General features: G+C 43.3%; 1 protein-coding gene across 2 annotated transcripts in view; it reads right to left on the minus strand.

Moving 5' to 3' along the window:
• The window catches only part of FAM114A1 (family with sequence similarity 114 member A1), a 78,304-nt gene that overhangs the window by 25,260 nt on the left and 32,019 nt on the right, over positions 1-21,025 (minus strand). Inside the window, exons 4-7 of one of the 2 annotated variants that reach the window (XM_003898584.3) lie at positions 15,889-16,002; positions 15,663-15,769; positions 12,840-12,974; positions 6,391-6,543 (exon numbers count right to left, since the gene is read on the minus strand). In XM_003898584.3, coding sequence (XP_003898633.1) covers positions 6,391-6,543; positions 12,840-12,974; positions 15,663-15,769; positions 15,889-16,002 — 509 coding nt within the window. Of the gene's footprint in view, positions 1-6,390; positions 6,544-12,839; positions 12,975-15,662; positions 15,770-15,888; positions 16,003-21,025 lie in introns of those variants that run through there. The other variant, XM_021938358.2, reaches the window with a different exon arrangement.

Below are 21,025 nucleotides of genomic sequence, written 5' to 3' on the forward strand. Positions count from 1 at the left end.
AGCTACTTGGGAGGCTGAGACAGGAGAATGGTGTGAACCCTGGAGGCGGAGCTTGCAGTGAGCTGAGATCGCGCCACTGCACTCCAGCCTGGGTGACAGAGACAGACTCCGTCTCAAAAAAAAAAAAAAGAAAAATTTAAGAAAATCAGCCAGGCATGCTGGTGCACACCTGTGGTCTCAGTTGCTCAAGAGGCTGAGGTAAGAGGATTGCTTGAGCCCAGGAGTTTGAGGCTGCAGTGAACCATGATTGTGCCACTGCACTCCAGCAAGATCCTGTCTAAAAATAAATAAATAAATAAAGAATTATTTGTACAGATGGCCACTCATTCTCTGAAGATTGATTTGAATTTCCAAAATGGTAAAAGGGCACAGGGAAGGTACCTTATAAAGTATTAAATATAAGTATAAAGTAGTAAAGTTTTACTTTTTTCATTCTGCAGGTCAAACTCTTGCTCTGGAGAGAGAGACAGCAGTGGAGCCGCAGTCCTCTTTGGAATAGGTTTTAATATTCACTATGTTAATAGATGAGCACATCAGGATAAGTGAGAGAGGTAGAGAGGGCATCTGGAATACCAGGACACCATTTTCCTAAAAGTTGCTACAGCACATTGCCAGGGCATAATGTAGCCAGCGCCGAGGCTCTGGGAGGAAGCTCTGCAGGAAGTCATCGACACAAAACCCATTAGCGTGGAGTTCAGCAGGTGGAAGTAAACATGCCCAGCCTGATGGCTGCACGCCACTCCGTTCCGCCCTGACCTTCTCAGACTCTTCATTTCAGCTCACACACTCATGTGTAGGGGTCAGGGTCCCAGATGCGCATCAGCGTATTCTTAGGCTTCGGATCTACTTTCTAAACAGCAGTTTTCTAACATTAACTATTGAATAAATGTGTTTGAACACCATGCTTAGTGAAAATGTATGCAGACCTGTGGAACATCTGCATTTGTCCATGTCTTCTGGCGGATGGCAATCATCCGGAAGGGGAAACATTGGGGTTTTCCATTTGGGGCACCCCTGGGAAAGGTTCTCTTTAGCAAACACTCTTTCGTCAGCATCTTTCCACTACAGCATCTCTCCTGCTTTCTCCCAGCACACTGCATTATGCCAAGGCCATGTGCATTGAGTCTTTAGTCCAATCCAATAATAAATGGGACATAATCGCACACTCCTCCATAAATATTTGTGGAACGCTGACTATATGCTTGGCACCGTGCTGAGGGTTGTTCAGGACACGGGGTAGAGAGGCTGTCTCATAAATCTTTTCCTTGAAAGAAGGTGTGTGCTGCCATTGTAAAGATATTTGTTTGCTATTTCTAACTATGGAGTATAATGGTGATGAAAATGATTAGTGTTCCTTTTTTTTTTTTTTGAGACGGGTCTCATTCAGCCACTCAGGCTGGAGTGCAGTGGTGCAATCTTGGCTCACTGGAACCTCTGCCTCCCGGGTTCAAGCAATTCTCCTGCCTCAGTCTCCTGAGTAGCTGGGATTACAGGTACACGCCACCACACCCGGCTAATTTTTGTATTTTTTGTAGAGATGGGGTTTCGCCGTGTTGGCCAGGCTGGTCTCAAACTCCTGACCTCAAGTGATCCACCTACCTTGGCCTCCCAAAGTGCTGGGATTACAGGCGTGAGCCATTGCACCCAGCCGAAAATGATTAGTTTTTCTTTAACCTTTATCAAACATCACATCGCCATGCCTGTTGCCATCCTAGAATCAATCTAGTAAAACAGTGACGATAATAATTCCTTATATTTCCCTGGTGGGGTCTGAGTTTCAGTCAATGGACTGTCAGCAGAGATGATGTGCATCATTTCTGGGCAAGGCTTTTAAAACATGGGAGTGTCCTCTCTACACTCTGTCCTTACGCTGGTGCCAGCGACTCAGAAGACAATAAGGCCTCAGAGGGCAGGGAAATCTGACACTGCCTTTAGGCTTCAACACAGAGGAGTCCGCAGGCCCAAGAAATGGTCCCATCAGAGCCCACATCTCCGTTCTAGAACACTCTCCAGGTCACCAAAGGTTCCCTCTCACAGCCTGCATGGAACTCTTCCCTAGGCTGTGCTCCTGACAGTGGGACGGTGCCACTGGCTGTGTATCCCTCGGCCCAAGGGACGGCTAAGAGGTGGCTGCTTACAGGGGGTGTGGGTGGAGCTTGAACTAGGGCCTCCTCCCACAGCTACATGACGTTTCCTGGGGTGAGAGACAGAGCTGCAGATAGGAGGCAGGTAGGCTGAAGCGGAGTGTAGAAATTTGAGGAGTCTGGGAATTCAAATGGGAACTAGGCCTTCCAGGTCATTGTGCCAGTGTTTGTCAAGGTAGGAGGACATAATGCATTTTCTTTAACAGTTTGTTTCTAAAGTTCTTTAACTTTTAAATTTTTATTATTTTGGAGACAGAGTCTTACTCTGTCGCCTAGGCTGCAGTGCAGTGGTGCGATCTCGGCTCACTACAACCTCCGCCTCCCAGGTTCAAGCGATCCTCCTGCCTCAGCCTCCCGAGTAGCTGAGACTACAGGGATGTGCCATCACACCCCACTAATTTTTGTATTTTTAGTAGAGATGGGGTTTCGCCATGTTGGCCTGGCTGGTCTTAAACTCCCGGCCCTCAGGTGATCCACCTGCCTCAGCCTCCCAAAGTGCTGGGATTACAGCCGTGAGCTGCTGTGCCCAGCCAGCTCACCCAGTTTTACATCTACCTTAGACCACAGGCAGCACCACCATGCTTGGCTCTAATTTTTGTATTTTTAGTTGAGACAGGGTTTTGCCATGTTGGTCAGGCTGGTCTCGAACTCCTGGCCTCAAGTGATCCATCCGCCTCAGCCTCCCAAAGTGCTGGGATTACGGGTGTGAGCCACCGTGCCTGGCCCAAAAATTATTTAACTTTTAAATATGTGGTATGTGTAGGGTTGCCAGATAAAATACAGGATGCCTAGCTGAGCTTGAGTTTCAGATAAACAGTGAATATTTGCTTCATATAATTGTGTGTCCCAAATATTACATGGGACTTATTTGTACTGAAAAAGTATTCATTGTTCATCTAAAGCTAAAATTTAACTAGTCATCTTGTATTTTTATTCGCTATGTCTGTTGACCTCAGTCTAAGGCCCCATTTGTTTTCTTGCTGGAGGCCTGTGCACCTTGAACCAGGTCTAGTGGAGCCACAAGATGGACACAGCCTGTTCCTGAAACCCTAAAGGCAGGAATGCTGCCTGCTGACCAGGCACTCCTATCTTGGACTATTACAGGAGTGAAGAATAACTCTTACTGGTTTTGACCCATACATTAATAGGACTGTTTATTTATTATTATTATTATTTTGAGACAGGGTTTCGCTCTTGTTGCCCAGGCTGGAGTGCAATGGTACAATCTCGGCTCACCACAACCTCTGCCTCCCGGGTTCAAGTGATTCTCTTGCCTCAGCCTCCCGAGTAGCTGGGATTACAGGCATGTGCCACCATGTCCAGCTAATTTTGTATTTTTTTTCAGTAGAGACGGAGTTTCATCATGTTGGCCAGGCTGGTCTCGAACTCCCGACCTTAGGTGATCTGCCTTCCTCGGCTTCCCAAAGTGCTGGGACTACAGGTGTGAGCCACTGCGCCCGGCCTGTACGACTGTTTATTATAGTACCCAGTAACTATCATTACTAAGTCAAAATTTATTTTCCTTACTATGAATATCACAAAAATCTCCAGGCTAGGGAAAGAAAGCAGAGCTTGTGGAGGCAATGGGCAAACTGTGCCCCTCCAAAGGCCAAAACTTCTTCCTAGAAACTAAGTCCTTTGGGGCTCTTTTGCAGGGGCCTGAGGCTGTTTCACAGCTGAGAGCTGTGATGGAAGTCACCACAATGGAATCATTCTCCACCACCATGATATCTTGTAATGTGTTTTTTACAGCAGGGCCACGCTCCCCTGTGATATTTTTAACAATAACAACAAATGTCTATGACATAAGAATGCATATAAAAATCAACTGTCATCAACATGTGTACATTATTGAGTGCCTAATTCCTTTCCATGGATTATCTCATTTAATTCTGTTAATAATTCTGTGAGGTAGGTTTTATTATGCCCATTTCATAGATAAGGAGATTGAGGTAAGAGGGGTCCAAAATCATGCAGCTTCTGCGTGGTGTGTGATTAAATAACGCCTGACTCCAGACCTTGCTCTTTTTTTTTTTTTGAGACAGAGTCTTGCTCTGTTACCCAGGCTGGAGTGCAATGGCACGATCTTGGCTTACTGCAACCTCTGCCTCCCAGGTTCAGGCGATTCTCCTGCCTTAGCCTCCTGAGTAGCTGGTATTACAGGCACCCACCACCATGCCCAGCTTTTTTTTTTTTTTTTGTATTTTTAGTAGAGATGGCGTTTCACCATATTGGCCAGGGTGGTCTTGAACTGACGTCAGGTGATCTGCCCACCTCGGCCTCCCAAAGTGCTGAGGTTAAGGCATGAGTCACTGCGCCTGGCTAAGAACTGCATTTTCTAGAGCACAACTTATTGGGCTATTGGATTCTGAATTTATGGGAGCAATTTTATGACTCTGTAAATTGTAAAGGGCTGATAACAATGCAAAGTCATTCTTGTCAATAGTCATGTGAATGAATTCTGTGCAGTGGGAGGACAACCTCCCCAATGTGGAAAAGCAGGTTTGTGTCTATTGGCACATTCATATATTTTTAAATTATTATACTTAAGTTCTGGGATACATGTGCAGAACGTGCAGGTTTGTTACATAGGTATACATGTGCCATGGTGGTTTGCTGCACCCATCAACCCATCATCTACATTAAGTATTTCTCCTAATACTATCCCTCCCCTAGCCCTCCAACCCCCGACAGGCCCTGGTGTGTGATGTTCCCCTCCCTGTGTCCGTGTGTTCTCATTGTTCAACTTCACTTATGAATGAGAACATGTGGTGTTTGATTTTCTGTTCCTGTGTTAGTTTGCTGAGAATGATGGTTTCCAGCTTTATCCATGTCCCTGCAAAGGACATGAACTCATTCTTTTTTATGGCTGCATAGTATTCCATGGTGTATAGCCACATACATACTACTCCATACACATTTGTGCTTCTTTGGCTTTTTCTTTGAATCATTTATAACATCTGCCTGGTTCCCTGAATTAATTAATGAGCTAAATAAGTTCTTTGACATGGGTCATTTTGTATCTGTATGAGAGTCCCAGTTGTGCTTTTTTTTGAAAATTATTCTTGAACAGTTTTAACCACAAGACTTTCCCTGAAGGCTCACGGATAACAAAGAAGGAAGTGAACAGAGTAACGTGTAGCTCCATCATCTGGGGCAGGGGACAGTGCCTCCGTCCTATTTGGTTCTTGGTTGCCTGTTATGTGGCAGATGTTGTCTTTCTCTGATTAGACAGGCATCAAGGATGGCTCAAAGTCCAAACATAAGAGGATAGGGTCTAGGGGGAGTCAAAAACTACTTCTCCATTCTAAGGCTCACTGCCAAATTGAGCTTCTTGTCTGGGGACCTGCCTGTCCTCAGCGAATGTCACCATGGCCCCTCCCTCTCCAGAGGCCCGGAGGGTACTGCCTGGTGGCCTCCACTAGGAAACCACTCCGGAGCACAGTCAGCTTGACATCCACAACACAGCCATATATATACAGTTAAATAAGTTAACAGTTTCATGGCATTTGGAATGGTGGCTATGTAAGTGCCATGTAAGTGCTTGCTAAATAAACACACACACACACACACACACACACACACCCCCACACTATAGATACTTTAAGGGAAAAAAAAAAAATCACCAAACCCTGCTGATTTTTGCTATTCATCTTTTGTTTTCCTGGGACCAAGTGGGGAGCATGAATGTGCAGGGTCATTGGGTAGGCTGGGTTTCCCAGGTGTCTGTACGGGAGCATTCCCTAACAGAACCTTAACCTTCAGTGGGATAATCCTGCCCTTTGTCGCCCAGGAGTCCTAACAAGATGGCTGAATAAATAACTATATAACCCAGAAGAAAAATATATTAAAACCCTGCAGTCTAAAAGAAACATCAAGTGCTTTGTTTTCATTGGGTAGGAATGAAGATGTGGGCTGGCAGGGCATCTCTGACCTGGGTACCAAAGAGAGGCAGAGGGTCAGAAGCCGAACAACCACATTTCTGAGCAGCCTTTTGCACCCTGAGATGGGTGGATAGTGGTGGCTCTTACTGTGCCAGCCTTCTTGGAGCTGGGGTGGGGTAAGAGCTTGGCACAGGACAGAGAAGAGATGATATGGAGCTCACATTGTACAGTATTTGTGACCTTAGCACAATAATAATGAGGCTCTAAAAATGAGATCTTTTAAAGGCAGATTTTCCCGTTTCTTTCATGTTCAAGCAACACATGACTAAGCATGCCATTTCAAATGAGTAGTGCAGAAGTACCTTGCTTTCGCTTTCATTGGACAGAATTTCCAGGGCTTCCAGGTGTGACAAGCCTTGATATTCATCAAACAGCATCCCGTAGTGTGCAGTTCTCTCCATTGTGAGCTGCTGTGCCAGTCTCTGCTTCTCCTTCTCCTTAGCTTCCCTTAACATCTGCAGAAATACACAATGTTTGTACTCTGGATGTATATTTAAAAGCATCATTTCCTGTATAAGACATGGGGGAGGTGGGGAGGACTGACTTTGTATTGGAGAGGGGGAGATTCTGGTCACTTTAGAATTTCTAAAAAATGATTTTTTTGATTGATGCTATTGATAACTTTTGCATCATATCCTACTTCGCATTTTACACTTTCATTATGTGAAAGGCAAAACAAAGCAAAAATTCCATGTCTGGGAATAAACTGGTAAGAAACACACCAAAAGCTTTAACAGCGCTTTCCATTAAGGTGTTTCCCACATGTGTGATTAACTTTCTCATTTTCTTATTCTTATTTTATTTTATTTTATTTTATTTAGTTTGAGATGGAGTCTCACTCTGTTGCTCAGGCTGGAGTGCAGAGGCACAATCTCGGCTCACTGCAACCTCTGCCTCACGGGTTCAAGCGATTCTCCTGCCTCAGCCTCCTGAGGAGCTGCAACTAAAGACCCTTGCCACTATGCCCGGCTGATTTTTGTATTTTTTGGTAGAGACAGGGTTTCACTGTGTTGGCCAGACTGGTCTCAAACTCCTGACCTCAAGTGATCCTCCTCCCTCAGCCTCTCAACGTGCTGGGATTACAGGTGCGAGCCACCGCACCCAGCCAATTTTCTTATTTTCTAAAGTCCCCATATTTTCTATAATGAGCGAGTTTTATGTATGCTTGAAAAGTTGAATCTCTTATGACAGGATTAACTTTAAGTCCTGCACCTACACAGATGTCAAAGCAGAAATAAGCTGGTCTGATTTTTTCTAAGTTATATTTTTTTATTTATTTATCTTTGTTTTGAGATGGAGTTTAGCTCCTGTTGCCCAGGCTGGAGTGCAATGGCGCTATCTCAGCTCATTGCAACCTCCGCCTCCCGGGTTTAAGTGATTCTCTTGCCTCAGCCTCTCGAGTAGCTGGGATTATAGGCACCCACCACCACACCCAGCTAATGTTTTTGTATTTTTAGTAGAGATGGGGTTTCACCATGTTGGCCAGGCTGGTCTCGAACTCCTAACCCCAGGTGATCCACCTGGCTCGGCCTCCCAAAGTGCCAGGATTACAGGTGTGAGCCACCACACCTGGCTGAGTTTTAAAATATTTTAAATTTTTTGTGTGTGGTTATTAAATTTCCTCAATTTAAAAATAAATAAATATAAACTCATAATGTATTTGTCATCATATACTTAGTGCAATTAAGAATATTAACTTAGGGCCAGGCGCAGTGGCTTACACCTGTAATTCCAGTACTTTGGGAGGCCTAGGTGGGCAGATCACTTCAGGTCAGGAGTTCGAGACCAGCTTGGCCAACATGGTGAAACCACGTATCTACCAAAAATACAAAAATTAGCTGGGCATGGTGGTGCATGCCTGTAATTCCAGCTACTCAGGAGGCTGAGGCAGGAGAGGCAGAGGTTGAACCCGGAGGCGCAGTGAGCCGAGATTGCACCACTGCACTCCAGCCTGGGCAACAGAGCGAGACTTGGTCTCAAAACGAAAAAAACAAAAAAGAATATTAGCTTGTAGATTCTTAAGGCTGGTTTCCAGAAATATGACTGTGAACCAAGTTTCCTCTCCCCATTAATAACTTTTCTTCTGTTATTTGTTGGTTAAACAAAAAGACAACAAATAAACACAAGCCCATCAGTCACTCTCAATTTTCTGCACTTGCGTTCTTTGATTCTAAGCATCTTTTATGTGATTCCTCATTAAGTTTACTGAGGCATTACGTTTATGGGGTTCTTTAATTTCTGTGGAGAGCTCTGTAAAGACACTGGCCACCACCAGAAGGTCACAGGGGAAGAGAACTAAAGAAGAGACTTTGGTTTTCATCGTGTGCCAGTGAAACAATCAGCCTCATTTCCTTTCGGGTTCTTGAGGTTGTCTGCCAAGAACCCACAGGGCCGCAAAGATAATTCTCTCTCCTGTCTGTCTTTAAGACTAAATTAGCACAGACTCTGAATTTTAAAGTTTTTCAATCAACCCAATGAAACCATCACTGGAAAATTTTAACACTGGCAATAAAAACTAACTACCCCCACTGATCTCAGGGGTTGGTGGTGGTAAAATAAAATAACAAAGTGACACTGAAATCACTTCCCTTCTCTACACCAGCTTCCACCTGTGAATCTGGGCTTTGGGATAGAAGAAAGAAGGGTTGAAATTGAAGAGAAAGGGAAAGGGTCACTCTGGAATGATGTGGACTCACTCAAAACTGGGGAGTAGGCCAGTAGGATTATGGTGGCTCATGCCTGTAATCCCAGCACTTTGGGAGGCTGAGGTGGGCCGATCACTAGGTCAGGAGTTCGAGACCAGCCTGGTCAATATGGTGAAACCCTGTCTCTACTAAAAATTCAAAATATTAGCCGGGCGTGGTGGTGGGCACCTGTAATCCCAGCTATTCAAGAGGGAGGCAGGAGAATCATTTGAACCTGGGAGAGAGAGGTTGCCGTGAGCCGAGATTGCGCCATTGCACTCCAGCCTGGGTGACAGAGTGAGACTCCATCTCAAACAAACAAACAAACAAACAAACTGGGGAGTAAAATTAAAGCTGCCTAAGGGATAACCAGCTTGACAAGGGATGCTGGTTCTATTTTCCCACTGGAAAAGAAAGGGAAGTTGGTTTCAATAGCAGGGAACGATCCTGGCCTGTAAGAATTTCTGACACAGAGAAGCTATGGAGACTTACATGTGTGGAATCCAAGGACCCCCCGTCCCCATGTTATTTAAAGAGTATTCCCTGTGCTTGGCTGGGCGCGGTGGCTCACGCCTGTAATCCCAGCACTTTGGGAGGCTGAACTGGGTGGATCATCTGAGGTCAGGAGTTCGGGACCAGCCTGGCCAACATGGTGAAACCCCGTCTCTGCTAAAAATACAAAAATTAGCCGGGTGTGGTGGTGCACACCTGTAATTCCAGCTACTCAGGAGGCTGAGGCAGGAGAATTGCTTGAACCCAGGAGGTGGAGGTTGCAGTGAGCTGAGACTGCGCTCCATCCTAGGTGACAGAGTGAGGCTCTGTCTCAAAAAAAAAAAAAAAAAAAAAAAAAAAAAGAAAGAAAGAAAAAGAAAGAGTATTCCCTGTGCCACTGGGATAAAAATACAGGAGAAATGTAGTTAGTGCATGCATGCATGCTTCTAGTGTCTATAGTTATATATTTCCTTAGTGTGTAAAGGAAAAATATAACAGACTTCCCTGTGTCAGCTGATGTGAGCTTCATCTTTCCAGTTGTCCGAAAGACTTTGGAGCCATCCCTGACAGCTCCTTCTATCTCACAGCTCACATTCATTCCAACAAGTGATCTGGATCTATCTTCAAATTATACCCAGAATCAGCCATTCCTCACTACCTACAAGGCCTCCATGCTGCACGGGGCCACGGTTATCTCTTGTTTAGACAGTGCAATTGCCTGCAGCGGAGGATGTGACAGTGCAACCTGCAGACCTCCCTCCTACTCCTGGGAGCATACATGCCGGATTTTGAAATCCAGCCTTCAGCCTCCCACAGCTCCTCCCTGCCAATCACTGGTGCAGCAGGGCACTAAGGCAGACCTGTTCCTGGAAGATGAGGTCTCCTTTGTCAGCAGCCTTTGGCTGAAGGGCTTTCCCATGGCTTCGCCCAGGCTTTCCCAGGCCACACTGCAGTCTAGGACACTTCCACTCATTTTTCTCTCCCTCTTTCCTTCACTGGGATGGGACCGGCATCTTGGTCTAATGGTTCTCCCAGCCTTCCTGGGCTCCCTCCCCATTTTCTCTCTCACACACACTTCCCCTAATGAAATCCTTGCACATTTAAGCCCATGTAAGCCCATCTTGGTGTCTGTTTTTGGGAGGGCACAGACTGATGCTCATTCTAACCAGTTTCCCTGCCCTTGGTCCTCCCAGCCAATTTTCTACCCAGGAACTAGAGGGGTCCTATTAAAGCACAGATCAGATTCTGTCACTTCTTTTCTCAAAATGCTGCAATGGTTTCCCCATTTCACTAACAGTCAAACCCAAGGTCCTTACGAACGTCTGTCACTCCCCATCACCACTCTGGTGTCCTCTTCAACACCTCTCACCCGGAGCTCACTCCTCTCCATCACAGGCATCCTGCTGTTCTGCGTTCATACCAGACACTCCTGCTTCAGGGCCTTTGCATGCGTTCTCCTTTGGCCTGGAATGAGCTTTACTCAGGTTCCTGCATGGTCAACGCTCTCATCTCCTTCAAGGATTTGCTCACATGTCATCATCTGCCCAATCACTATCCTACTTAACACTCAGCCTGCCCCTCACACCCATACTCCTGATTCCTGATCACCTCTTCCTGTTCTACTTTGTCTTTTTCCCCATGGCACTTGTCACTTTCTGAAATACCAGATATTGCCTTCCACATCCCCTCTCCATGAGGCTGGCAGTAAGGCATTTCAAGATGATGGGGCCAGAAGATGTGGGCTCAGAAGTGTGCTACCCATGAGAGCCCCCTGGGACGAGTCTCCTGTGTGAGCAGAATGTTCATGCTGCACTTTGTGAGAACGAAAGGCAAACCTTTTTGTTCTAAGTCATACTGATACTTGGGGGTGGTTGTTCTTTTATGACATCTAGTGCGAATTACCTAACTAATACTAATCTATTCTCCTCCTCCTCCTCCTCCTACTCCTTCTTCTTCTCCTTCTCCTCCTTCTTCATCTCCTCCTTCTTCCTTCCTCTTCCTTTTCTTTTTTTTTTTGAGATGCAGTCCCACTCTGTTGCCCAGGCTGGAGTGCAGTGGCACAATCTCAGCTCACTGCAACTGCCATCTCCCTGGTTCAAGCAATTCCCCTGCCTCAGCCTCCTGAGTAGCTGGGATTACAGGTGCTCGCCACCACATCCAGCTAATTTTCTTTTTTTTTTTTTTTTTTTTTTTTAGTAAAGACAGGGTTTCATCATCTTGGCCAGACTGGTCTTGAACTCCTGACCTCAGGTGATCTGTCTGCCTCGGCCTCCCAAAGTGCTCGGATTATGGGTGTGAGCCACCGTGCCCAGTCATCTATTTTATTTTTCAAGGAGCAGGAGGGTGATGGTCTAGATGATCCTGCAAAGTCCCTCCCTGGACTACAACATCAGAGTGCTCATACTTGGGTTATTCCAGAAGAGGCAAGAAGAAATAGCCTCAAACAAAAGCTTCTAGGGATTGCCATGAACATATTCTCAGTGATAGCTGTTCATGAAGGCAACCTTCATGGGTTCCTAGTACTAAGTCCTGCCTGTGACGTTTACAAAATCCACTGCTGCCTCAACTGCCTCTGATTTCAGGAAAGCACAGAGACCTGGTGTATCAGTCTCTTATGGAGGAGGTGGACTGGGGCATGCCTGGACTGTGCAGTAAGTTAGGCATGTTTCAGCTGGAAGAGTGAGTCATTATTTGGAAAATAAGACAAATATTATTTCCAATTTTCTCAACTATTGTAAGTAAGCAAAGATAGATTGAATTCTTTGTATTATGTTTTGCAAGAAGGGCTGGAAAACTTTAGTGCTGCAAGTGTGAGAGAAGAGCATCCTTGCACATATCAAGAGAAATAGAATATAAAATTCCAATGAGATACCATTTCCACCTATTATACTGACACATAATAACGACAATGACGACAACTAACGTTTCTGAGTCCTTACTAAGAGCTGGGTTCTGTTCTAACTCAGCTTAGCCTCAGAGCAAAGTTATTGGTAGGTATGTAAATTATCCCTGGTGTACAGGTGAGTAAGCTGAGGCACAGAGGGGCTAAGTAACTTGCCCAAGGTCACACAGCTACTAAGTGGTAGAGATGGGATGCACACCATGACATAAATGGATCATCTTCAAGAAATAATATCAAGTGAATTAAGCAAGGAACAAGAGTGTGTTTAGTATGCTACCATTGGGTTGAAAAAGTATGTGTGTATTTATGTACATGTCTATCCACGTGCATACACATATACTTATACATCTATATATTTATATATAGCTGCATCTATAGATCTATATCCATATCTACATGCTGTGCCCTCTTGGTAGCTCAGATAGGCCGTGAATTCATTTCTTATACCAGGATTCTCTGATAGAATCCTTAAGAAACTGTTAAAAGTGGTTGTCTCCCCTGAGGAATTAAATGAGTGAGGAAACGGAGGTAGTAGAAGCTCAATTTTCTCTCTCTGCTCTTTCACGCCATTTGATTTGAATCACATGCTTTAAATTAGCTATTCAAAAAGATAAATAAAAACTTATTTATTTTATTGACTGAAAGAAAAAATTGCAAAAGTATATAATCCAACCTGAGACAAGGAAACAGTTCTCTCCATGAGCGTCTTGGTCCGCTTAAAGCCCGGGTCACTTTCTGCAAGGACATTCATGGTTTTCTTGCCGATGAATTCTAACGCATCAAGGCCTCCAGTTAAGACGCTTTTACCCTGCAGATGAGATAACTGCATGAGATTAGATTTTTAGGTTTTGCTGTTTTGCAGCGGTCAGCAACTCCTAGGTAACTGGCACTATCTTCAAATATTAAAATCAATATAAAGTCACATTTTTTTCTCATTAGGAGATTTATCATCCATTTAACTCTATTTTCTTTTCCTTGGAAAAACATACGTTATATAATTTGTAGGACATACAATGTTATTAAAAATGATGCTTAGAAAAAAAAAGCATATAAAATAAAATTAATCCCTTTTTAATTTTACTGGCTCTCTGTGTATGAATAGATGTGTATCTAAGACATAAAATTAACAGGTGACCCAATTGCTGTTTTCTGTTTAAAAAAATTTTAACCCAAGTAACAGAGTTGCTTGGAGCAGCCTATTAAAATGTCAAGTAGTCCTGCTAATTTAGGGACTTCTTTAATCTAGGGCCCTGGAGGGTAAGACCTTCAGGCTGTTTTAGACGGTTCTTGCATACTCTCAGAAACTAGCAATAACTGCCTATAATTAGTATATCCATGAAATAAGACACGTTGATTTCCTTGTACTTCTGGCTTTAGAAACTGGTGTATTATATAGTTATCCTTCTGCAAATCCCTTTGTCAGTCATCGTTGCCTTTTTTAAAAGATTGAAAGAACCCAGACTTACTCACTAAACTATTCAAGTGAACAGAACTGTGTACATTTCTTTGCAACTCTTTCATACACACACTCCAACTGTATAACTGCAATTATAATATGCATACATCTGTTTTTTCCCACCATACATAAAAATGATATAAATTTTATTTTATTATGATATTATTACTGATATGCATTTTCCAATCTTCATAATTATCATTTAAATAGAAATACTGAATTTCATAGAATTAATATACTTTATTTTCATCTTGGGCATTTAGACTGTTTTTAGATTTGGGAGCCAACCAGTAATCTTGCTATAAATCAGATTTTTCAGTGCACACGCTTCAGGGGGATGATGGGATAGTAGCAATTCACACTTCTGTGTAATTTGACTTAGTGCCTGCTAACATCCTACGAAAAAATTATCTTATTGAGAATAAAATGGTGGAAGAAAGGACATAGGGATTTGTGTTAAGGATAGACCTGGAGGGGTAGTGTCTGGAACTTGGGAAAGAGGGGTCAAGAAGGTTGGAGAGAACCCAGAAAGGAATGTGAGGCTGCTGAAGACAAACTCAAGAGTGCCCTCTTGGTAGCCCAGATAGGCCGTGAATTCATTTCTTATACCAGAGATATTGACAGAGCTCCATTCATTTCCCATCCCACAAACCCCCCACAGGGGCGGCTGACTTGTATTGCTATTTGACTCCTAAGACAGATTTGCTGCTCCTCCTTCACTCCACCCCAGTCTAGAGGTCCTCAAATAGCAAGGAGAAGACTGGTCATTTTCTATATTTCTGGCACGTCCTGACCCTAAGGTCTGGGTGAGATACTCTCATGTTTGACCGCAGCCCTCACCTCTTCCCGAATCACATTGTGTTTATCTGTTCAGTCGCCTCAGTCCTCCAGGATATTGTGCCCTCTTGTTTGCCAGCATATATCCAAGATCCAGCACAGATCTTGGAACATAGTGAGGGCTAATCATGTTTCTGTTGTTGTTTTTCTTTTAATGAATGAATGAATGAATAAATAGGACACGAGCCATATTTTTAGAAAAACTAGTTAGTTTACATAGCAAGAAATAAACCTTCACATGTGTAATCCCAGCACTTTGGGAGGCCAAGGCGGGAGGATCACCTGAGGTCTAGAGTCCAAGACAAGCCTGGCCAACATGGTGAAACCCCGTCTCTACTAAAAACACCAAAATCAGCTGGGTGTGGTGGTGGGCACCTGTAATCCCAGCTGCTTGGGAAGTTGAGGTGGGAGAATCGCTTGAACCAGGGATGCAGAGGTTGCAGTGAGCCGAGAACGCACCACTGCACTCCAGCCAGGGTGACAGAGTGAGACTCCATCTCAAAAAAAAAAAAAAAAAAAAAAGAAAGAAAGAAAAAAATCTTTCTCCCCGACCCTGAGGACCAGCTAGCTGCCTTACCTCAGTTGAGATGCCTCCCTTTTTTCAATATTCACCAATGTTTAGCTGCTAATAAATTGAGCTTCTTTTAAGAGGTAGGCAGGGATCTGGGGGGGTACACTTAGGGTGATGTAAGGAAGAGGAAGGGTGGGAATGAAGAGGTAGGGATGGGGGAAGAACGCTGGTCTCCGGAAACACTTCAGAAACATATTTGGGCTGTTTTTCCTGTCTTGTAACTGGTACTTTTTATTTAAACGGTTTAATGCTTTTTCAAATTTAGGGATAAGATAAGCAGAGCATTTAGGAAAAACAGTTGTCCCAGCTCTGATAAAGAGTTCTCTCTCCCCTCAACCAGAGGCTGTCCTTGCTGCAGCTGGAAAGGACTCTGTTAAATCAGACTGAAAAATGTTCCTTCCAAACAGCTCCTTTCTTCTAAACATAAAATATATTTCATTTTGCCCTTATTATTTTGAATCCAAGGTTACGTCTGCTTTGTAGCAGAAAACATAAAAAAAAAAAAACCCATAATCCAAAGTTCTGAGCAAGGCCATCGTTTCTCTGATGTATCTAGGTCACTGGTAAATGGAAATATCAAAAGAAGGCCCTGGGAAATACAGGGGAAAGAGAGGAAGCAGCCAGCGACTCACTGTGTTTTGAACCACATTGGTGATGGCAGACAGCATGCCCCGAGAGGCCGATGAAGGGGAGGTGGGTGGGCTTTCTGCAGGGCCCTGATCTGTGGCTGCATCTGTTACTAAAGAGAAGAAAGAAATCCTTTAAGAGTTCATGTTGCTGATCTGAACTTGGAAACCCTCTGATTATGCACATGGTGTAATAAAGTCCAGGAACACCCAGAGGAGACGCATCACTCACTTGCAGGGACTCCGTTTTCAGTGTCTGGTTGGGCCCCTTCAGAAGATCCAGAATTTACACCATGAATCCGTAGAGTGGCCCCTGCTTTTTCCTTGACTGCCGTCAATCCATGACCTGTTGGACATAAAAATATGGTTCATGGACACATTAGAAATCCACGGTCTGCAAGTCTGCCACCTAATCTTACAAAGCTGTTTTAAGTTGCAGAAATACATAGTGTTTTGTTTGTTTGTTTGTTTTAAGACAGAGGCTTGCTCTGTCACCCAGACTGGAGTGCAGTGGTGCAATCTCGGCTCACTGCAAGCTCCGCCTCCTGGGTTCAAGTGGTTCTCCCGCCTCAGCCTCCCGAGTAGCTGGGATTACAGATGCACGCCACCACGCCCGGCTAATTTTTGTGCCTTTAGTGAAGACCGGGTTTCACTAAATGTTGGCCAGGCTTGTCTTAAACTCCTGACTTCGGGTGATCGACCCACCTCGGCCTCCCAAAGTGCTGGGATTACAGGCGTGAGCCATCGCACCCGGTCTGTAAAAGTACATCCTGATTGAAAGACAGAAGAATCCCTGCTCCCTGAGATGTGGGTTCCAATAGGAGCTCAGTTTCACCCCTGCCTTGTTGAATGACCTTGGAGAAGGTACCTAGCCTCTCTGTGACTCAGTTTCCTCATTGAGTTATTGTGACGTGCAAATGAGATACACGTAGGTAAAGTGCTCCCAGATGCTTCACTGTTTGCTTTTGCTTCTCACACCACCCAGTCATCAACCTGGAATTCTAAGCTCAACACACTGTCTTTGTATAGTGTACCTGTCTCATCCTCTTTACTCTTTTGTAACTTCCTTATGGAAGATACTCTTCGTTCATTTTTTTGACTCCTTGCAGGCTTAGCACATGGCAGATGATCAATTAATATTGGTTGCATTGAAATCAGTGAGCCTCAGAGTGTTTCTTTAAAGCATTAAGTCTTCCTTTAGGCATGGAGAGTGAAGGTTCTGGAGCCGACATCCCAAAATCAAAAGGCAAGTCAGTGGAGAAACCAGGAAGGCCACCCAACAGCCATGACGGCTGTCTTAAACAATAATGCCCTGACAGTTGTCTTAAACAATAATGATATAGATCAGCTTTAACAGCAGTCAGGCAGGCGAAGGGCACAGGTTTTACTCCATCTGAGCAAGGACAATACCCACATTCCCTAGAGCCTGGCACAACGGTTATTCAATAACTATTTGGTAAATACAGAGCTGACCTTCCTACTCACATGGAAAAACCCCAACCTTCGACCTGATAGGGACATGGTCTTGTCTACATTTTGTTCTGGAGAGGTTTTCCTCCCTTTGAGGCCTTCATGATGAGTTATAGCTTTTCTGAATCGTCAAACCACTGGAGGAATGAATAGCCTACAGATGGTCCGAAGTGGCTGTCTGACTTCTTGAAGGAGAAACAGCACAGGCTGCCATCATCCTGAGCACTCGTGGAGAAAATGAAAGATTTTTCTGGGGACCTGGGTAACCTCCGGTTGCTAGAACACAAGGCAGTAACATGAGGAAAAACTTCCGAAGTCCCAACAGAATGTAAGAGCTAACTAGAACCACCTAGTCTTAGAAGGCACTGTTAAAATAACCAGTTGTCCATTTCCTGAATAAGAAAGGGGAAGACATGGATGACTCCCAAACCTAAAGAGTAGCATTTTAGCAGTTGTAACCTTATTTATCCCAGTGATCTTAGCATAAACAAGGCACTAATATTTGACAAATATAGAAGGGATTATGTCCAATGGAAATACACTACCTAGAAAACCCTGAAAGTTAAACATTATTTACAACTGTAATTACATATAGAAATATGTGTTTCTATTCATATGCAGATTAGACACAGTTCAAATTAATTACTGAGTTACTTGAAAAAATAAAAGTGTACTGTGACTGCTAATGCTTGAATTAATTATCTCTAGCTTCCAATGAATTTCAAACATTGTTCCTTTTTTTTTTTTGTAAAGCTGAACTTTATATTTCTAGTAGAAATATATCTAGTAGAAACTTATTGAAGTTTCAATAACACATTTAAGTTAGAGGATAGAATATCTAACTCTTTCACATACTGCGTCCAACTTCCCTGCCATTAAAAATATATATGATATGCATTTTCCAAAAGGAAATAATGTGCCTCCAAATCTCAACCTATGATTTTCATCTAGATTTCTGAGAGCCAAAATCAAGGAAAAAAATGAGGTCAAGGAGGCTGGGAGGCACCATCTTCTCCATCTTCTTTGCTTAAGCCATGCAAGAAAGATGATCACACATCCCTCCTTGAGACCGTTTCAGGAGATAATGAATCTCATATTCAGTATCTCTTCTTTCACCTTCTCCATCCCTTGTAGGTTAGGATAATGTCTGGTTCTTTTTGCAGGAAGAACGGCTTCTCACCATCTCAGAACATAAATGATTACAGATATGTATACATGAGCTGCCTCTAGAAAAATCACTTTGTTTCTGGAAGGAAATACGATTTTATGTGCATATAAATGGGATCTATCTGTTTAACAATGAAAATAGGCTGCTATTCCAACTACATTTTCTTATTAACAATTCTTTTTCTGAATGTTTTGTTAGGGAAAGTACCTTTTTACTGCATTCTACTAGAAATATAAAGTTCAGCTTTACAAAAAAAAAGAAACAAAAAAATGTAAAGTTCAGCTTTATGTTTATGTACGAGCTATAATTTTTCATAGCTGAGGTTTAGACACTGTGCCACGCCTTACTCTAGAGAGTAACCTCTAAAACTTTACTTAGTGTGACATCTAGTGTCCAGAACAAGAAAGCAGGGATATGAAGTCCCTGTTGCCTTTTGATTGGGAGTGATTCATCTCCAGAGGTACTGACTGGGACCTACCAATAAGAGAAAAACAATAAATATGAATAATACCATAGGGTACAGTATACACGGATTAATTTCTTCACGTGTCATCCCAAACCCCATGTATCCTCAAAATCTGAAACCCCTCTAAATTCCATGATTCTAAAGATGGAATATCCTCTACTCTTTGGCTCACTGCAATACAAGGTGAGTGCTGCAAAGAAGATGAGAACGTCGTACAAATGCTGTGATAACGTATCATTTTAAAATAAATGCCGAATGATTGGCTGGTATTTAATTTACTACCTCTACTAGAATGGAAAACACCTTAAACTTAGGAGTCAGGAGCCTTGTGGAGGATTTCTGCTCCCGTCATTTATTAGCTGTGTAATACTGGTGAGCTGCTTAACCTCGCTGAATGTCTGCTGCTATGCATTCTCGGAAAGGAGGATTACCTCTCAGAGTTTTGCGAGATTATTGAGAAGAAACATGTGAAACCTCTGCTACGGCCAACATTTACTGAGCACTTACTATGTCCTAACACCGTATTAAATACTTTTAGTACAGTACATTATCTCATTTAATCTTCTCAACGACCTTATGAGGTCCCTTAGGATATTAGTATACTCATTTCACAACTGAGAAAACTGAGACCTGGTGAGGTGAAATCACTTTCCCAAGGTCCTAAAGCCAATCAGTGACAAAGGCGGGATTCCAACTCAGTCCTTCTGACTCTAGAAGCCACATGTGTAATCACTATGTTACGTCAAGAAAGTTTTATTGCCATTTATAGTTGAATAAATGTCATTTTAATCCCATTTCTATAACTCCTTGGAAATCAGATCCTTAGTTTGGAGCTTCCTACTTTTTAAAACATTGTTTTATTCTAAAATGCACTTGACTTACCTTACCATGACCAAAGAATAAGGTGAAGGTCACCTCCGTGGTGAAACCTGACTCTAACCCTCTCCCTGTCAACTGTGTCGAGTGATGGCATAGCTTAGTGTTTTTAGGATCAGCCCTGTGCTGTGCAGGCTGCATTCTCAAGACACTGTGTAGGGCTATCTTATAGATCCACTTTGATTTTTTTCTTCCCCAAAAGCACTGTGATCTTATGAAGACCTCTTCTTGTGAATTCCACCAAGATCAAAAAGCCATCGAAGGGAAGTCTCTCCTCTTTCTGGAAAGATGAAATAATTTGCTGGTTATCTGAAATAATCAAGATGAAATAATTTGCAAAAAGAATATGCTGGGCAGGCAAGGTGGCTCGCGCCTGTAATCCCAGCACTTTGGGAGGCCGAGGCAGGCGGATCACCTGAGATCAGGAGCTCGAGCCATCCTGGCCACCATGGTGAAACTCCATCTCTACTAAAAATACAAAAATTAGCCGGGTGTGGTGGTGGGCGCCTGTAATCCCAGCTACTTGGGAGACTGAGGCAGGAGAATCGCTTGAACCCAGGAGGCAGAGGTGCAGTGAGCTGAGTTTGCGCCATTGCACTCCAGCCTGGGTGACAGAGCCAGACTCCGACTCTAGCTCAAAAAAAAAAAGAGTATGCTGGGAAGTTCTCTCTGACCAAGTGGTAACTCAGGGAAGCAGCAGCAGTTCTCTGCAGAACCTTGGATGATGGGGTAGCTCAATGGGTACTTCCTATTGGTCCCATATGCTAAACGATCACAACAAGGGCACACACTAACTCATTAGGAAGGTTCCTCCCTTTTAGCTTGTTTTATTTTTTAATACAATATTTCCTTCTTTTTCTTTTTTTAACTTTCTTTTTTTTTCTTCTTTTTCAAAAAATGAATATATTAAAAAGAAACTTTTAAAAATCCCATAATATCACATCTCTGATATATCTGGTTGAATTTTACTCCAATTTTTTTTGTGGTAAAATGCACATGACATACATTTTACCATCTTAACTTTTCCGACCTGAATAGTTCAGAGGTACCAAATACATTCACAATATTGTGCAACCATCACCACTATCCATCTCCAGAACTCACTCTCTTGTGTAAAACTGAAACTCTATACCCATTAAACAATAACTCCCCACACCCCTCTTTTACCAGCCCCTGGAAACCATCATTCTACATTCCACTAGTTAGAACATTCTCAAATCTCTATGATTTTGACTATTTCTAACTGCCTCACAGAAGTGGAATCACACAGTACTTGTCTTTTTGTGACTGGCTCATTTCACTTAGCATAATGTCCTCAAGGTTCATCCACGTTGTAACATATGTCAGAATTTCCTTCGTTTTAAAATCTGAATAATATTCCCTTGTATG

This window comes from Papio anubis, chromosome 3 (genome assembly GCF_008728515.1).
Source record: "Papio anubis isolate 15944 chromosome 3, Panubis1.0, whole genome shotgun sequence".
NCBI classification, from domain to species: domain Eukaryota; kingdom Metazoa; phylum Chordata; class Mammalia; order Primates; family Cercopithecidae; genus Papio; species Papio anubis.